Genomic DNA, 16,147 nt, shown 5'->3' on the forward strand with positions numbered 1-16,147 from the left:
AAACTTTAATTTAAAAAAAAAATGAGGAAATTGAATAAATTAGCATAAAAAAATGGATGTTAATAAATATTTGTTGTTTAAAAATATTTTGTATTTAAAAAATAAATAAACAAAAAAACCAGCTAGAGCGTGGAAATAAAATATAAAAAAAGGTATTTTTAATGTGGAGAAGCAAGAAAATGAGAAGAAAAAAACATGTTCTTTCCTAGAATAATGGAGGAACATACAGTTGTTTGGCTGCCAAGAAACTCATGGAAAGCTTTGAAGCTGAAGGTCTTAGCCTCTGGATTCAGGTCAAACGACAACCAACCAAAAAGGTAAACAAAATATAGACAAATTTCTGTTTTGCGACAAATTTGGAAGTTCTCAGATCATTGATTTGTGTTCCTAATATCAAACTTGGGGTGGGTTGAAGAAGAACAAGAACAAAATGCTTTTGGGGTTATGATTTCTAGGAAAAGGGGTTTAAGTTCTTTAGTGTTCATCTTATGAAGCTCTGCCCTGAGGTCGTGGCTATGGAGTTTGGACCAGGCGAAGACACCCATGAAATGATACCATCGCTTCCCCTGTGCTCTGAAATGATATCATCGCCTTATGAATATGTATCAAACTGTTGTGGTAAAACAATGGCGATTCCTTTTGGTTCTCCTCAAATCATGTCTTGTTCATTAAGCCAAACCCACCTAGTTTCTTAGTTTCTTGTATGTTTATGTGGGTGTGGATTGTTAGCTTTTGAAACTTGTTGTGTTCTATCTCATCTCCTGGAGATGCCTCTTTGTGAATCTGTCTAGCCTGTGAAACTCTCTTAGCCTCTGAAAGAAAGAAAGCCCCGTCTCGTCTCTTTCCGCCCACTGCTAGCAAATATTGTATGTTTTGGTCCGTTACGTATAGTTATCAACATCATGGTTTTAAAACGCGTGTACTAGGGAGAGGTTTCCACACCATTATAAGGAATGTTTCGTTCTCCTCTCCAACCAATGTGGGATCTCACAATCTACCTTATTGGGGGCCAGCATCCTCGCTAGCACACCGCCCGATGTTTGGCTTTGATACCAGTTTTTTTAATAGCATAAGCCCACCGCTAGCAAATATTGTCCGCTTTGGCCTGTGACGTATTATTGTTAGTCTCACGGTCTTAAAATGCGTCTGCTAGGAAGAGGTTTCTACACCCTTATAAAGAATGTTTTGTTCCTCTCTCCAACTGATGTGGGATCTCACAAGGCGAACACTAGCAGTGGGCTTGGGCTGTTAAAAATGGTATCAGAGCCAAATATTGAGCGGTGTGCTAACGAGGACACTGGTCCCCAGGGGGGTGGATTGTGAGACCCCATATTGGTTGGAGAGACCCCATATTGGTTGGAGAGGGGAACGAAGCATTCCTTATAAGGATATGTAAACCTTTCCCTAGTAGACATGTCATAAAACTGTGAGGCTGACGCGATACGTAATGGGCCAAAGTGGACAATATCTACTAGAAGTGGGTCTGGGCTATTAGAAATGGTATTAGAGCCAGACACCGGGCGGTGTGTCAGCGAGGACGTTGGCCCCCAAGGAGGGTGGATTGTGAGATCCCACATCGGTGGGAGAGGGAAACAAAGCATTCCTTATAAGAATGTGGAAACCTTTCCCTAGTAGACGTGTCTTAAAATCGTGAGGCTGACGGCGACACGTAATAGGCCAAAACGTACAATATCTACTAGCGGTGGGTCTAGGCTATTAGAAATGGTTTCAGTGCCAGACACTGGGTTGTGTGCCAACAAGGACGTTGGCTCCTAAGGGGGGTGGATTGTGAGATCTCACATCGGTTAGTGAGGGGAACTAAACATTTCTTCTAAGTGTGTAGAAACCTCTCCCTAGTAGACACATTGTAAAACCGTGAGACCGACGTGATACGTAACATTTACTAGCGGTGGGCTTGGGCTGTTACATTGCTTGTACTATTTAAGATTTTAAAACCGTTCCCGCTTTTTGGTTGTTCTTAAATACTATGATAACTATTGAGGGTGCTTTAACTTGTCTCAGCTGCATCAATATATTGTCCTGTGAGAGTTTCTTTTGGGGGAGCTCTGCTGTAACGTTTCTTTTTGTGTTTTGTTCTTTCTCCTGAAAAATCTATTGATGTTTCTTTTACAAGATTGAACTTTCTGACTGGACTTTAGAGGATCATCATTGTTGAAATATAGACCAATCTGAACCGTCCTCGATCGTGATTGTTCGAGTATTCGAGTCAACCTGATAGTTTTCATGTCTGTTTTCCGTGTTCGAAACTCGAGCAAAAAGCTTTCAAAATACAGTTAAGATATCCGTTTTCGAGTCTTCTTACAATATGGTATTGTATGTCTTATCTAAAAAAGCTTCCCCACATCATGTTCAGTTCATAAAGAATGATAGCAAACAGAAGCAGCTGTGTGTAGAGAGCTTGGAGGAAAACGTCTCATCATGTTTAAAATGGAAAAGCACACACGGCGCCAGGACTCGAATCTGCCGTTTAACCGAAACATTCCGGGCTGCTTCTGGAACATATTTCAGGCCATTGATCACCATCCCTGGCATAATGTTAAAAAGATGCTTCCTTACAGAAAGCATTCAAGAAGTAAGTTTGAGCACATGAAGAACTTTAGCCTATTGCTTCTGTATTTTGTTCTCAACCACTAAAGTTTTTGTTGGCATCATTCATTTGATTTGTGTAGTCTAGTTCTAACTTTCTGGTTAAAACGGTTTAGATATCGTGCAACTATTAGCTGTTAGAGGGGATCGATAGGATTTGAGTGGAGATGGGATGGGAAAACTGGTTGAAGCTGGTTTTCGTGTCGATATAGCTATGGCAACTGAGCCAACAACATCCTAGTTTTCCTGTCGATATAGCTATGGCTACTGGGCCAACAGCGTCCTAGTTTCCGTGTCGATATAGCTATGGCAACTGGACCAACAGCATCCCAGTTTTCATGTCGATATAGCTATGGCAACTGGGCTAACAGTGTCTTAGTTTTCGTGTCGATATAGCTATGGCAACTGGGCCAACAGCATCTTAGTTTTCGTGTCGATATAGCTATGGCAACTGAGCCAACAACATCCTAGTTTTTGTGTCGATATAGCTATGGCAACTGGGCCAACAGCATCTTAGTTTTCATGTCGATATAGCTATGGAAACTGGGCCAACAGCATCCTAGTTTTCGTGTCGATATAGCTATGGCAACTGAGCCAACAACATCCTAGTTTCTGTGTCGATATAGCTATGGCAACTGGGCCAACAGCATCCTAGTTTTCGTGTCGATATAGCTATGGCGACTGAGCCAACAGCATCCTAGTTTTTGGGTCGATATAGCTATGGCAACTGGGCCAAGAGCATCCCAACAACATTCTATTTTTCGTGTTGATGTAGCTATGGAAACTGGGCCAACAACATTTTATTTTTCGTGTCAATATAGCTATAGCAACTGGGCCAACAGCATCCTATTTCTCGTGTCGATATAGCTATGGCAACTGGGCCAACAGGATCCTAGTTTTCGTGTCGATATAGCTATGGCAACTGAGCCAACAGGATCCTAGTTTTCGTGTCGATATAGCTTTGGCAACTGAGCCAACAGCATCCTAGTTTTAGTGTCGATATAGCTATGGCAACTGGGCCAACAGCATCCTAGTTTTCGTGTCGATATAGCTATGGCGACCAAGCCAACAGCATCCTAGTTTTCGGGTCGATATAGCTATGGCAACTGGGCCAAGAGCATCCCAACAACATTCTATTTTTCGTGTTGATGTAGCTATGGCAACTGGACCAACAACATTTTATTTTTCGTGTCAATATAGCTATAGCAACTGGGCCAACAGCATCCTATTTCTCGTGTCGATATAGCTATGGCAACTGGGCCAACAGGATCCTAGTTTTCGTGTCGATATAGCTATGGCAACTGGGCCAACAGCATCCTATTTCTCGTGTCGATATAGCTATGGCAACTGGGCCAACAGGATCCTAGTTTTCGTGTCGATATAGCTATGGCAACTGAGCCAACAGGATCCTAGTTTTCGTGTCGATATAGCTTTGGCAACTGAGCACAGCATCCTAGTTTTAGTGTCGATATAGCTATGGCAACTGGGCCAACAGCATCCTAGTTTGCGTGTCGATATAGCTATGGAAACTGGGCCAATAGCATCCTAGTTTTCGTGTCGATATAGCTATGGCAACCGAGCCAACAGCATCCTAGTTTTCATGTCGATATAGCTATGGGAGGCAACAGCATCCTAGTTTTCATGTCGATATAGCTATGGCAACTGAGCCAACAGCATCCTATTTCTCGTGTCGATATAGCTATGACAACTGAGCCAACAGCATCCTATCTTTCGTGTCAACATAGCTATGGCAACTGGGCCAACAGCATCCCATTTCTCGTGTCGATATAGCTATGGCAACTGAGCCAACAGCATCCTATTTCTCGTATCGATATAGTTCATCTGATTTCATTTTCCCTTTCCAAGTATTTTAAGTGCTACTTCAAACCTCATATGCAGGCAAGGGAGGTTCGAAATCGACTCCGTACAGCCACCACGGCACGGAAGTGCCGGAACAAATGAACGATAACAACACGCCTCAATTTGTAAGGTCATCTTAGCATTATCAGAGATAATGAAACATTAATGTAAGATAGTATTAGTAAGTTCTGAATGTATCATACTTTTATCAGTGTACTGCACAGAGTTGCCCTTATAATAGAAGATCTGGAGCAGCTCAGGTAAGTGAAGTGATGGCTAAAGAGACATCAGAGGAAGAAAGCATAGAAGACTGGAAGTTGAGCTCCAATTCGCAACGAAGGTTGAGTCGAACACACTCGATTCATCATTTCGAGTCTTCGTGTTGTTCTCCAGAAGGCAGCACGGGTAGCAGCCGAGTCAGTCCTCAGCAAAAAAGTGGCATGAAATTAGTAGCAAATGGGCTGAAGAGCAATTCTTTGGATGCCATGGATATTGATTACTTTGTTCAGAGAAAGATTGATATGAAGTTGACATCTTGTACAGAAAAATGTAATGAAGAAGTAAAGAAAAGAAAGGAAGATGATGATGGGGAAGAGGTATTCAAGGCAAATAGAATAATATTTGCTGAATTGTTACAAGGTTCATTCGATAGCCACACGCCCCGAACCCCGAAAAATACGAAGTCGTCTGCAAGTCTAGCAAAATCACGGTCCTTTCCCGCTCCTGGTTTAGCTCGAAAAGGATTCAAAAAGCTTAGCTCACTCCAACACAAGCTGACCGAGTCGTTTCCAAAAGGGAAAAAGTCTGCCCCTCAACCATCAAAGTTGGTTGAATCTGATTCTTCTATGAATGAAGATGTGACACCTTGTGACTCTAATAGTTCTTCGAGCCATCGACAGCAACCGAGCTCGTTTTCTTTGGGTTCGAACCGTGGACTAAAGTATGTCGGGTGGAATCAATTGGTTATCAAGCGTTTCAACTTTATTAGGAAGAAAATAAGGCACTCTATCAAGGATAGGAAGAAGGGAAATAACCAGAAACCAGGTAAACGAACACCGACCGCAGATCGTTCTCGACATGAACTTCCCGACAGAAATGAGGCTCAGGAAAGATCAGAAATGACTGCAAGCGAAGATGGCTCGGGTTTTAGAGGCTATAGTGAGGCTGCTAGTTCTGAGAGTGATAATCTTGATAAGGAAGTTCAAACCAAGACAGGAACTGCTTCACTGGAAAGATGTTCTCAACTGTCCGAGTATGGTTTCAATAGAAACAGAGAAGAAAAGTTCAATAAGATTCCGATTAGAGAGACGCCTGTAAAGTCGTTCGGAAGGAATCTTTCTATGCCGGATATTAATCTCTTTTATACATTATTTACTGAGCCTCCTCATGGTGTTTCTCGACCCGAAAAACCGAAAAGGGGTGTGGTACATTTCAGTAATAACGTTCGAAGAGACGAGAATCCAGCTCATCGGTTGAACGTAGAGATATCTCAACCGTTGCCTAGTGCTTCGAGTGCGTTAGAACAAGGTGATGATAACATAGCTGTTGATCATTTAGGTAGCGTAAACGAGGTCGAAAATGATGAGACAGCTGAGCTTTGGAAGCAAATGCCTTGCCTTGATGTTTCAGACAGTAAACGTCATCTGTTGGAAATTCAAGATGTCGACGAGGCTGCTGATGAACAAGAACAAGAACAAGAACACGAGCTCTTCGATTTAGAAGGTAAACAGCTATTCAATCTTGTTCTACTAATGCTGTTCTCTTTTATGAAGCTTACGTAAAAACGCGTTTGGTTGAACCGTGTCAGGTTGCATTGTAAATGAACTCGAACCATCCAACGACCAATTTACCGAGGCGAGCGTAGAAGCTTTACCACCTTTTGAAACCGTTGTGAATCATGAGATAATTGATGATACTGAAAAGATTTCTCTATCTTTCCTTCTGCATTCCGAACCCGATCGAATCAATAACGGTGACTTCGACTATATGAGGTACATTCTTCAGCTCACCAGCCTTATCGAAACCGATCACGCAATAAACCAACCGCTCGGTTCTTCGATGTTCGAGGGAGGAGGAGAGGAGGCTCACTCTTACAAAAGATTCGAACTCGAACGCTCTTGGGAGAAGGTTGATCAAGATTCTGATCATCAGCTTATGATTGATTTAGTTTATGAGACATTACATAATGTATTTGAAAAATCATTCATTTGTTTCCTCAAAACGTTCTCCTCGAAAAGTCAACTCCGTCCAATGCCACTTGGACTATACGTTCTCGAGGAGGTCCGAGAAAAAGTTGCGTGGTACCTATGCTTAGGACCCGAACTAGACCAGTTTTTGGACGATGTTGTGGAGAGAGATTTACGAAAAGGCGATGATTGGATGAACCTTGAATCCGAGTCGGAGTACGTATCTCTCGAGTTGGAGGATTTGATTCTTGATGATCTTTTAGATGAAGTACTGAGGTTGTCAACTGCTTATCGAACTCGTTCGTACTTTTTGTAACCTGGTCGGTAGGATTGTTGTGGGTAGTTGTTGTTGATACTGTATAGTGGCAATGTCCATGTCTTGTGTACATAATTATACATAATTCATTATTTGTTCATGAGTTATTATTATAGTTGCTTACATGATGAACATCTTCAAAGATGATTCCTTGTAGAACTTGGAGTGCTCTTGTTTTGATGTGTAAAAACAATCACTAAAGTTTTGCAGCTCTACCTCTGTTTTTCTGTTCCTACCCGGTTCATGTGAAATGTAGGTTTCAGAAAAGGGAACCGAGGTTGTGAGAGGAAGTGGGGTTGAGCGGGCTACTCTCCAGGGTCTCGGGATATGCGTTGGTCTTTCAACTGAGGGACGAGTCAGTGTACTTTAGGAAGCCGGTGAGTACCCGATGAGATAGAATTGAAATGTGTACGGTAACAGTATACCTAAGCAAGCCCACCGCTAGCAGGTATTGTCCTCTTTTGGCTTTTCCTTTCGAGTTTTCCCTCAAGGTTTTAGAACACATCTGTTAAGAGCTAGTTTCCACACCCTTATAAAGAATTATTCATTCCTCTCTCCAACCGATTTGCAATCTCACATGAACGAAGTGATTAAGAGATTAGTTAAGAAGTGAGAAACTATTGACATCTAGATTTTTTTTTTTTTTTTTTAATTTTTATAGTGTATATTATCATTAGAACCAAATTGAGCTATGAGATTTTGACATTTGTGAACGTAAATACGCACGATTGAAAAGGAAGCTTTAGAATTCTTGATCAAGCAGGGAAGCAATCTTCGTTTCGTGATAACGACGGAAGCGAAGACCAGAGGAATTCGACCTTCAAATCTCTGATCAAAGTCTTCTTCTCCATTCCTCTCGATCTCCAAATCGATCCTCTGTCAAAATTTTCAGAATTCGATTTCAATTGCCACGATTTCCGGTGGCGATTTTATCGCCTTAAATCATTCCCTTGATTTCCGTGTTGAGCAACATCTGTAGAGTCAATGCATATGCCCAAATTGACACTAGAAATATCGGAGTGGAGTCAAGAATTTTGCAGTTGAAGACAAGGTTTCGGAGTATCTTCCATCCAGTTTGAAGATCTACCGTCGGGATTTCCTTCGGAATTGATTCTTCAGGCGGGAAGAGGAGGAGGAGAAGACGAAGAAGAAGAGTTCGATTGAGAATCAATGACCAGTTCGATTGAGGAATGCATCGATGAGAGTAAAACCCTAATTTTCGTGGGGTTCCAGGAAAATAAGCACAAGATTTTTAGGTGGGTTGGTACCGTTCCGATTTGGGGTTGCTTTTGATCCAGGAGGAGGAGTGTTCTTGTTTCTCTTTGGAGGATTTCGGATGAGAAATGGAGGAGAGTGGAACTGCGTTGCACACTGCTATTAACGCTGTACAGGCACTTGGTAGAGGGTTTGATGTAAATTTTGATACAAGGTTACTATATTGTAAAGGCGTAGCTGGCTCTACCATAGTAGAGGTTGACGATGAACACACTAGGGATATCTGTTTGTATGATGATGTAGTTTTGCTCAATGTTTCCTGGGATATCAAGAACTTTCAGCAGCCTATTGGGCATCGATCTTCTGGAATTTGTAGTTTCGATGAGGTAACTAACTATATAAATTTTCTATATCTTTAGTTTCCTAATCAAGGAATTGTTTCATGGCGACTACAACAAATTGATCAGAAGTTGATTATATGCTGCCTTGATTTGGTAGCGATTATGAGTTTTTAACGACTTGAGGATAATTCCTCATGTCTATCTTTATCTTGCCTGGCCAGATGAAAAGTTGGATAAAAGATGCATCTCTATCCATGTTTGCCATAATCTGGTGATGTAGAATCGTTATAATTTGAAATAGCTTTTATAATACCCTTTACTTTATGTACGATTAGTCACCTTTGTCATCTTTTCTAGGCAAAAACTTTTAAGTTTTTTGTTTTGTCAAGAGTACCCCAAGAAGAAATTGTATATGAGATCCCACGTCGGTTGGGGAGGAGAACGAAACATTCTTTGTAAGGGTGTGGAAACCTCTCCCTAGCAAACACCTTTTAAAAAGACACGTTTTAAAAACAATGAGGGGAAGCCTGAAAGGAAAGCCCAAAGAGGATAATATCTGCGAGCAGTGGACTTGGGCTATTACAAATGGTATTAGAGCTAGACACCGGGGGATGTGCCAGTGAAGAGGCTGAGCCACGAAGGGAGTGGACACGAGGTGGTGTGCCAGCAAGGTCGTTGGGCCCCAAAAGGGGGTGGATTGGGGGGTCCCACATCGATTGGAGAAGGGAATGAGTGTCAACGAGAACATTGGGCCTTGAAGGGGGGGTGGATTGTGAGATCCCACATCAGTTGGGGAGGAGAACGAAACATTCTTTATAAGGGTGTGAAAACCTCTCCCTAGCAGACACGTTTTACAAAGACGCGTTATAAAAACTTGGATGGAAAGTCCAAAGAGGACAATATTTACTAGCGGTGGGCTTAGACTGTTGCACTGTAATTTAGTTTATGACCAGTTGGCTGCCTCTCTTCCCTTGTCAGCAGATATTCCTTTACTTAACAATTCTTTTTTAAAATTTTAAACCCAGCATTTTTTCTCATAATTATGCTGTGTAGATAGTAACTTATGGACTATCCTTGGAGAACCCTGTTGCTATTGCAAGTGAACTGACCAATGCACTCATGATTATATACTTGCAGATGGTAGATTATTTCAATCAAAAGGATGGTCTTTCCGAAGGTTATCCATCTGGTAGTTTTAATACTGCATTCGGCTTCACTGGTTCAAAGCAGATTGATGCTGCAGCAGCAAAGAACCTTTCCACGGATGGATTTTATATTCCACTTGCAAAATTTCAGTTGACGAGTACCTCATTATTGTTGCACGAAAACGTCAAGCGGTCTGTTCCAACTTCTTGGGATCCACCTGCCTTGGCAAGGTGAGAAGCCTTCACATTCTTGCAAGTGATATAATGCCAATAAAGCTTTCTCCTGATCTCGAGTTTATTTCCTGGCAGCTTTATTGAGAATTTTGGGACACATGTAATCACATCTATAACTATTGGTGGAAAGGATGTGATATATGTTAAACAACACCAGTCTTCTCCTTTATCAACCATGGAGGTAAAGAGATATGTACAGGACATTGCAAACCAGAGGTTTTCTGACACGCAAGGCCAAGCAGGTTCCGGAAGTAGAAAACTTAAGGAAAAGGTTATTTACAGAAGTTTGAAACACTCCTCCCGTTAATTTATGGGAAGACTTAGTTTCCTTTTCCTAATCCCTACTTCATATCGTAATCCTGCAGGGCCTCGACGGAGGACTATTCAACAACCAAGGGGTATATCCTCAGCCTACCTCTGCTCCATATCCCTCCGGTAAAGAAGTATGTGGAAATTATGTTATTTATTCGAAGAACTGATTTTACGCTCACTGGGCACGTATAATTTTATTGTTTACTCATTTTGATCATTTTCCTCACTACTTGATATGTTTTGGCCATGTTATTCACTTTGATTGCTGAAACCATTGACGTTTTAGTTTGTCGTCGCTTTGATCGCTAATGTTAGTTCATGGTTGATTCATTTTGTTGTGGCTTGTTATTTATTATATGTTAATGAATTAGGATGTCACGGTCATATTCCGGAGGAGAGGAGGAGATGACTTAGAACAAAACCATGTCAAGTGGGCAAAAACAGTTAGGTCCTCCCCAGACGTAATTGAGATGACTTTTTACCCGATAACTGCTCTCCTTGACGGTGTAGCTGGAAAGGAGCATTTAACTCGAGCTATTCGTCTCTATCTTGAATGTACGAATACACGGCTCTACTGCATCAGTAAACTTGTATTCGTCCACCTGCAATCTCTAAATCTGATCTGAGAGTTTTCCTTTTTGCAGATAAACCTCCATTAGAAGAACTTAGATATTTCCTGGAGTTTCAAATTCCTCGGGTATGGGCTCCTGTGCGTGACACGATTCCTGGCCATCAAAGGAAAGAACCGGTATGCCCGTCTTTGCAATTCAGCATAATGGGGCAAAAACTATATGTCAGCATTGAACAGGTTTGATCTTATTTTTAACTTGCTTATTCGATATTCATTTCGTGAACATGAAACCGTAACTTTTCTGAAATTGCAATAAGTCTTCTGGTTTCAGAATCAGGATGTAGAGAACTGTGTCAAAACATTCTTCATTCATTTGTTTTAGAAAATTTACCAGACGCGCACAGTGCTATTTCTAATTCTAATCTGCATCATGCTTCCTCGTTCATAAACGACATCAATAAAAAAATAAGAAAACGTTCGCATCGATCTTGATTTTGAACGATTTTACGCAATTAGCCTTCTCTAGATCTGAATGCAGTGTTTTTTATTCCACCTAGTCTTATATTTTCTGTACCAATGTTCATCAATTCACTTTTTCTAGGCTATTTTGCTCTATATTCTGACTCTTCGATGACTGACTAGTTCATGCCCTTAATATGTTGTATCCATTATCCACATTGATTTTGTTGTATTTAGGTATCATAAAACTTAAAATGCTTCCAAGTTTTTTGGTGAAACAATATTTTGTGATGAAATGAAGTTGACTCGATGATAATGCAGATACTGATAGGACGTAAGCCAGTGACGGGTATGTGTTTGTCTCTCGAAGGGGGCAAGCAGAATCGGTTGAGTATCCATCTTCAACACCTAGCTACTCTTCCAAAAATCCTGCAGCCATACTGGGACACACACATTGCAATCGGTGCTCCCAAGTGGCAGGGGCCAGAGGAACAAGATAGCCGATGGTTCGAGCCAGTAAAGTGGAAGAACTTTTCGCACGTGAGCACCGCACCTATCGAAAACCCCGAAACCTTCATGGGCGAGTTATCTGGTGTTTACATAGTCACCGGAGCTCAGCTTGGAGTCTGGGGTTTCGGATCAAGAAACGTTTTGTACATGAAACTTCTGTATTCTAGACTGCCAGGATGTACGATACGAAGAACATTATGGGATCATTTGCCAAACGACAAGTCGAAAAAACTAGTCTCGTCCAGTGATAATAGTAATGCTGCTGCTGATGATTCGAGTTCAGGTTCGAAAAACATACAAGGCAACAAGCTTGCGAAGTTGGTCGACACGACGGAGATGAGCAAGGGGCCTCAAGATTCTCCAGGTCACTGGCTGGTTACAGGTGCGAAGCTAGGCGTGGAAAAGAGTAGAATTGTGTTGAGAGTAAAGTACTCGTTGCTCAACTATTGAGAGCAGGTATGATATGACTTCCCTATAATCATAATGGTAGGTAGAAGGAAGTAGTATATCTGAAGATAAACTGAGTTCATCAAACTTGTAAAAAGAATTGTTGCAGTTTGATGAACATAATCAAGTGGTAGACTAGTTTTGAATTTAAATTTATGAATCCCTACTGCTAACTGGTGCCAAAGTTTATATATAATTTAAAAAGCAAAAGCTTTGTTCATGCTTTTGTTTATCTTTGTTCTTGTTCGATAATTGCTATAAGTTTAGGTTCGAGATAGTAATTTGACGTAATTGATATCGTGATATGATTGATTTAGCTATCAATCACTTATTTGAAGTGTTTAAGTGTCATGATGCAACCGAGAAGAATGTTGCATCATTTATCACACCAAGAATAGCAGGCAAGATTGTCGAGTTAGGTAAGAGATTGGTAGATGGGGTCATAGACCATAACCTTAAAAGTTAGGGTTCTGACGTGAGTTTTGACCTGCTATTTTGGGGTTAAGTTTGTATAAGTTATATGTGAGAGCTTACAAAATTTGGTGTTAATCGGACGTCAGATTATTAGGATTTATATCATAAAACCTCGTAGTTATTATTAGGTTTTTAATAATAATATTGATTGTTTATTTGTAGTATAATGTTACCTAAGGTATGAAAATCTAAAGTTCTTATAATTTTGAACTGTATATGTCTGATATACACGAGGATTATATTGAAGAAATAACCTAAAATGTTATAGCATACGAATAATACTCGGTGGCTTATCTCGATAACACTATTGATGCAACCCACATTTTAATTATTTTAAATAATTTGATCCAAATTATTTCATTGACCACACGTAAGTGGGGATATGTTATACAATCAGTTTGTATAAGACTCTGTCATGAAATATTTAATCTTTCTTTATAAATTTGTTAACCGAGAAAGTTTATATTTCACAAAATGATTATATGCGACCTAATCTTAACATCGAGTGAATTATGAGATTTTGCCCATAAAACTTTTATTTAAGTTGCATAGGTGAAAATAACTTTTATAATCGATTCTTGACCTTTAAAATATATAACATTTTAAATTTAAATTAATAGTGTATTTTGATATTACCTCATCAGCGACGGTTAATTTTTGATTTCTAACGTCCATTTCTACCGTTTTCATTTGAAATTAAATTAAATTACAAGTCTAATTTCTAAATTTTATTTCTTTAACAAATTTATACTTATATTAAAAAAATATTTAATAAATTCCTAAGCTTAAAATTTAAATAGTTAAAACTCTTTTGGAGAAGTTGAAAAAAAATAATAAAAAAATAAACATCGTATTACCCGACAGAGAAACCCTAGAAGTGCTTCAAATCATTTTGGCCCTCAACCTCCACTATAAAAGCTTCCTCTTCTACTGGCGCTCGCCTTCTCCGCCGAACACAGCTCCATCTTCCGCACTTCAACCTCCAAATCGAAGGTGATTATTCCTCTAAGATTTCCTTTTTTTTTCCTTCTCCACAGCATTTACATTTGACTACGGATCTCAATTCTTAGTTTCTTGCCTTGCAGTGGTCGTTTTCTTGAACCTTAGACTGCGGCAGCCATGGTGAAGGGAAGCAAGGGAGAAAGAGTCAGGTCTCTTTCCTGAGCCCTAGATCGACCTGTTTTGATTGTTTGATTTTATTTGTTCTTCACAATGCTGTGCTAATCTTTTGTGTTTGTTTCAGACTCTACGTCAGAGGAACTGTCCTTGGCTACAAGAGGTAATTGGTTTTTCTTTGATAATGGAATAATCGTTATCTTTTAGTGATGCGTAGTATGTGATTGGAAAACAGAAAATGGTGCAATAGAGTACTCTTTAATGTGGTGCGATGCCGAGAAAATGAACGAAACTGGAATTGAAATATGCGTTAGGTTTAGTTGTAAGTTACTGAGGGATGTTGTAGTTTGTGAGGGAGCTAAGAATGTGCGGTTGGTGTTTAGGTCGAAGTCAAACCAGTATCCAAGAACATCACTGATCCAGATTGAAGGTGTGAATACCAAGGAAGAGGTCGCGTGGTATGCTGGAAAACGCTTGGCATACATTTACAAGGCCAAAGTGAAGCAAAATGGAACTCACTATCGATGCATTTGGGGCAAAGTATCCAGGGCTCATGGTAACAGTGGCATTGTTCGAGCTAAGTTCAAGTCAAACTTGCCCCCAAAATCCATGGTAAAATGGAATGATTTTGCTGTTACTTCATATACTTTCAAGGATTGTAAATTGGGGATGTGTTTTCTGATTGAATTACTGGACAATTTTGCAGGGTGATAAAGTTAGGGTATTTATGTACCCCAGCAATATTTGAGGTACACACCCGGCTTCCATTGTTTTAGTCTTTAAAATTGTTAGTTACCATTTGCATTTAGTGTTGTATGAAGGAAAAAATCATCCATGCTGTTCATCTTAATCATGTGATAATAACACAGCATAACTTGATATTGCATACTTCGTTGCTATTCATTTCCGACATTCAATTTTTGTTTGCACTGTTAATAGTTCGTTTGTGACATAATCCTGTGATCATTGTGTCACTTTAATTTGTACTTCATTAACTTGCTGGACTATGTTCCTCAATCTTCGTTTTTCTTTTCTGTTGTTGGATGTTGTCATCTTCCTTTGTCTGTTTATTCCAAAATGATTATATGTGGTTTGTTCTGACTCCTCAATCTCCAAATGGAGCATCATATTGCAATCAGAAATTCGTGAGGCATCTTTATGCGTTCTTCCCATAGTGTAGTGCTTCTTTTTTTATAGAGTTGAAGTACTTTGATGTAGAATGTTTTAAGAATGAAGTTTGTTTCAATTTTGAACTAAAAAAATGTTTGTTTTAATTTTTATGTTCATCATGTTTTCAACTTCTATGTTTTTATCCAATATTCTATCCTGTTACATAGAGTAGGCTCGGGTCGAACATTCTTTTGGAATCCATTCCATCAATCAATAAAATAGATACTCAATGTCTTTGTATAAACGAGACACTCTATCACATTTGGTCCTCACTGTAGGAATCCTAGTTTTACTTCCAGACCGATGTATAAGTTTTTTTGTGAGTCCATTTCCTCACAATTCACTTATTCCAGTCCCACCACTTACAGATCAGATGTCTTTCACTCATCTATTAGTACCTTTGTAGCCCTGGTTCTATCCACCTTTGTGTCTCCTACAGTTCTAAGTTGCACTTCATATGAACTGTTCGAAGCCAGATTCGATTCTCAGTTGTCTTGGATCAATCTATAGCTTTGTCTACTCATTTCTTGAATAATAACTTTATCTTTTATTTTTCCTCCCACGCATATCTTTCAACATCACGAATCAAGCTGTCCATGAAATGTAGATTCATTTCCCGTACTGATTTTAGTTCATTTGCGTAATTGTCTGTGTCGTGTTCGATCCATATTAGAAATCCGTTTGTGCATTTAGTCACGTCTTCTCTTCAACGCATTTATCTATGATGATTTTGAAACCCCGTTTCTGATATCTCTCCTTTTGTTTTATATTTTGTTTGCAGTTCCTCTGATGAGCTAGCTAGAGGTCAGGTTTCATTTCTTTGTGGACTTGGATGGAACAATATTTTTCTTTTACTTTCTTCCTTCTGGACCCAATGTTTAGGTGATGATGTTTTCATGTAAAACTTGACTAAATTTTCGACGTTCATTATGGAATATTACTTTCAATTTTGACCGAGCTTCATATTAAGGTTGAGTTAAAATGGTAGTCACTTAAATTTAGACGGATATTTGTTGATGCGTTTAATATTTTGGTCTATATTGTTATCTCTACAAATAATACGGACTCGTAAAAGAAGAAAAAAAGCATTCATATTAACTTTTAATATTTTTATTTATGAAATATTTAATTATATAGTTTTTTTAAAGGTTGACAGTTAGTAAACCAGTAAACCATGTCTGTGA

The 16,147-nt window shown here is 39.5% G+C and overlaps 3 protein-coding genes across 7 annotated transcripts; all 3 read left to right on the forward strand.

Annotated features, from left to right (window-relative positions):
* The first annotated feature begins 193 nt into the window (after positions 1–193).
* Positions 194–7,046, forward strand: LOC111432558. 4 transcript variants are annotated; one of them, XM_023069503.1, is made up of 7 exons: positions 194–317; positions 495–618; positions 2,135–2,293; positions 2,375–2,593; positions 4,507–4,592; positions 4,680–6,189; positions 6,275–7,046. In XM_023069503.1, the coding sequence occupies exons 4-7, from the start codon at positions 2,440–2,442 to the stop codon at positions 6,967–6,969; spliced, it is 2,445 nt and encodes an 814-aa protein (XP_022925271.1). In that variant the 5' UTR covers positions 194–317; positions 495–618; positions 2,135–2,293; positions 2,375–2,439; the 3' UTR covers positions 6,970–7,046. The 4 variants fall into 4 exon arrangements, with proteins under 4 accessions (XP_022925271.1, XP_022925269.1, XP_022925270.1 ...); XM_023069501.1 differs by lacking the exon at positions 495–618; XM_023069502.1 differs by lacking the exons at positions 495–618; positions 2,135–2,293.
* A 615-nt stretch (positions 7,047–7,661) lies between these two features.
* Positions 7,662–12,413, forward strand: LOC111432562 (MACPF domain-containing protein CAD1-like). The gene is made up of 7 exons (XM_023069509.1): positions 7,662–8,570; positions 9,663–9,901; positions 9,980–10,175; positions 10,270–10,347; positions 10,588–10,771; positions 10,861–11,024; positions 11,568–12,413. Exons 1-7 carry the CDS (start codon positions 8,313–8,315, stop codon positions 12,204–12,206), a joined length of 1,758 nt encoding a protein of 585 aa, XP_022925277.1. The 5' UTR covers positions 7,662–8,312; the 3' UTR covers positions 12,207–12,413.
* Positions 12,414–13,552: 1,139 nt separating this feature from the next.
* LOC111432549 (60S ribosomal protein L35a-1-like) lies at positions 13,553–15,932 on the forward strand. 2 transcript variants are annotated; one of them, XM_023069486.1, is made up of 6 exons: positions 13,553–13,670; positions 13,763–13,828; positions 13,921–13,956; positions 14,177–14,405; positions 14,500–14,542; positions 15,745–15,932. In XM_023069486.1, the coding sequence occupies exons 2-5, from the start codon at positions 13,797–13,799 to the stop codon at positions 14,539–14,541; spliced, it is 339 nt and encodes a 112-aa protein (XP_022925254.1). In that variant the 5' UTR covers positions 13,553–13,670; positions 13,763–13,796; the 3' UTR covers position 14,542; positions 15,745–15,932. The 2 variants fall into 2 exon arrangements, with proteins under 2 accessions (XP_022925254.1, XP_022925256.1); XM_023069488.1 differs by having other exon boundaries at positions 13,565–13,670; positions 13,748–13,828.
* The last annotated feature ends 215 nt before the right edge of the window (positions 15,933–16,147 follow it).

Source organism: Cucurbita moschata, unplaced genomic scaffold, assembly GCF_002738365.1.
Source record: "Cucurbita moschata cultivar Rifu unplaced genomic scaffold, Cmos_1.0 Cmo_Scf00038, whole genome shotgun sequence".
In the NCBI taxonomy this organism is placed as follows: Eukaryota; Viridiplantae; Streptophyta; class Magnoliopsida; order Cucurbitales; family Cucurbitaceae; genus Cucurbita; species Cucurbita moschata.

Coding starts and splice junctions, on each gene's coding strand:
- LOC111432562 (XM_023069509.1), top strand. CDS start 8,313: ATGGAGGAGAGTGGAACTGCGTTGCACACTGCTATTAACGCTGTACAG. Junction 9,902..9,979: donor GATCCACCTGCCTTGGCAAG/GTGAGAAGCCTT, acceptor ATTTCCTGGCAG/CTTTATTGAGAATTTTGGGA. Junction 11,025..11,567: donor TATATGTCAGCATTGAACAG/GTTTGATCTTAT, acceptor ATGATAATGCAG/ATACTGATAGGACGTAAGCC.
- LOC111432558 (XM_023069503.1), top strand. CDS start 2,440: ATGTTTAAAATGGAAAAGCACACACGGCGCCAGGACTCGAATCTGCCG. Junction 2,594..4,506: donor TTACAGAAAGCATTCAAGAA/GTAAGTTTGAGC, acceptor CCTCATATGCAG/GCAAGGGAGGTTCGAAATCG. Junction 4,593..4,679: donor ATAACAACACGCCTCAATTT/GTAAGGTCATCT, acceptor TACTTTTATCAG/TGTACTGCACAGAGTTGCCC.
- LOC111432549 (XM_023069486.1), top strand. CDS start 13,797: ATGGTGAAGGGAAGCAAGGGAGAAAGAGTCAG. Junction 13,829..13,920: donor AGCAAGGGAGAAAGAGTCAG/GTCTCTTTCCTG, acceptor TGTTTGTTTCAG/ACTCTACGTCAGAGGAACTG. Junction 13,957..14,176: donor ACTGTCCTTGGCTACAAGAG/GTAATTGGTTTT, acceptor GTTGGTGTTTAG/GTCGAAGTCAAACCAGTATC.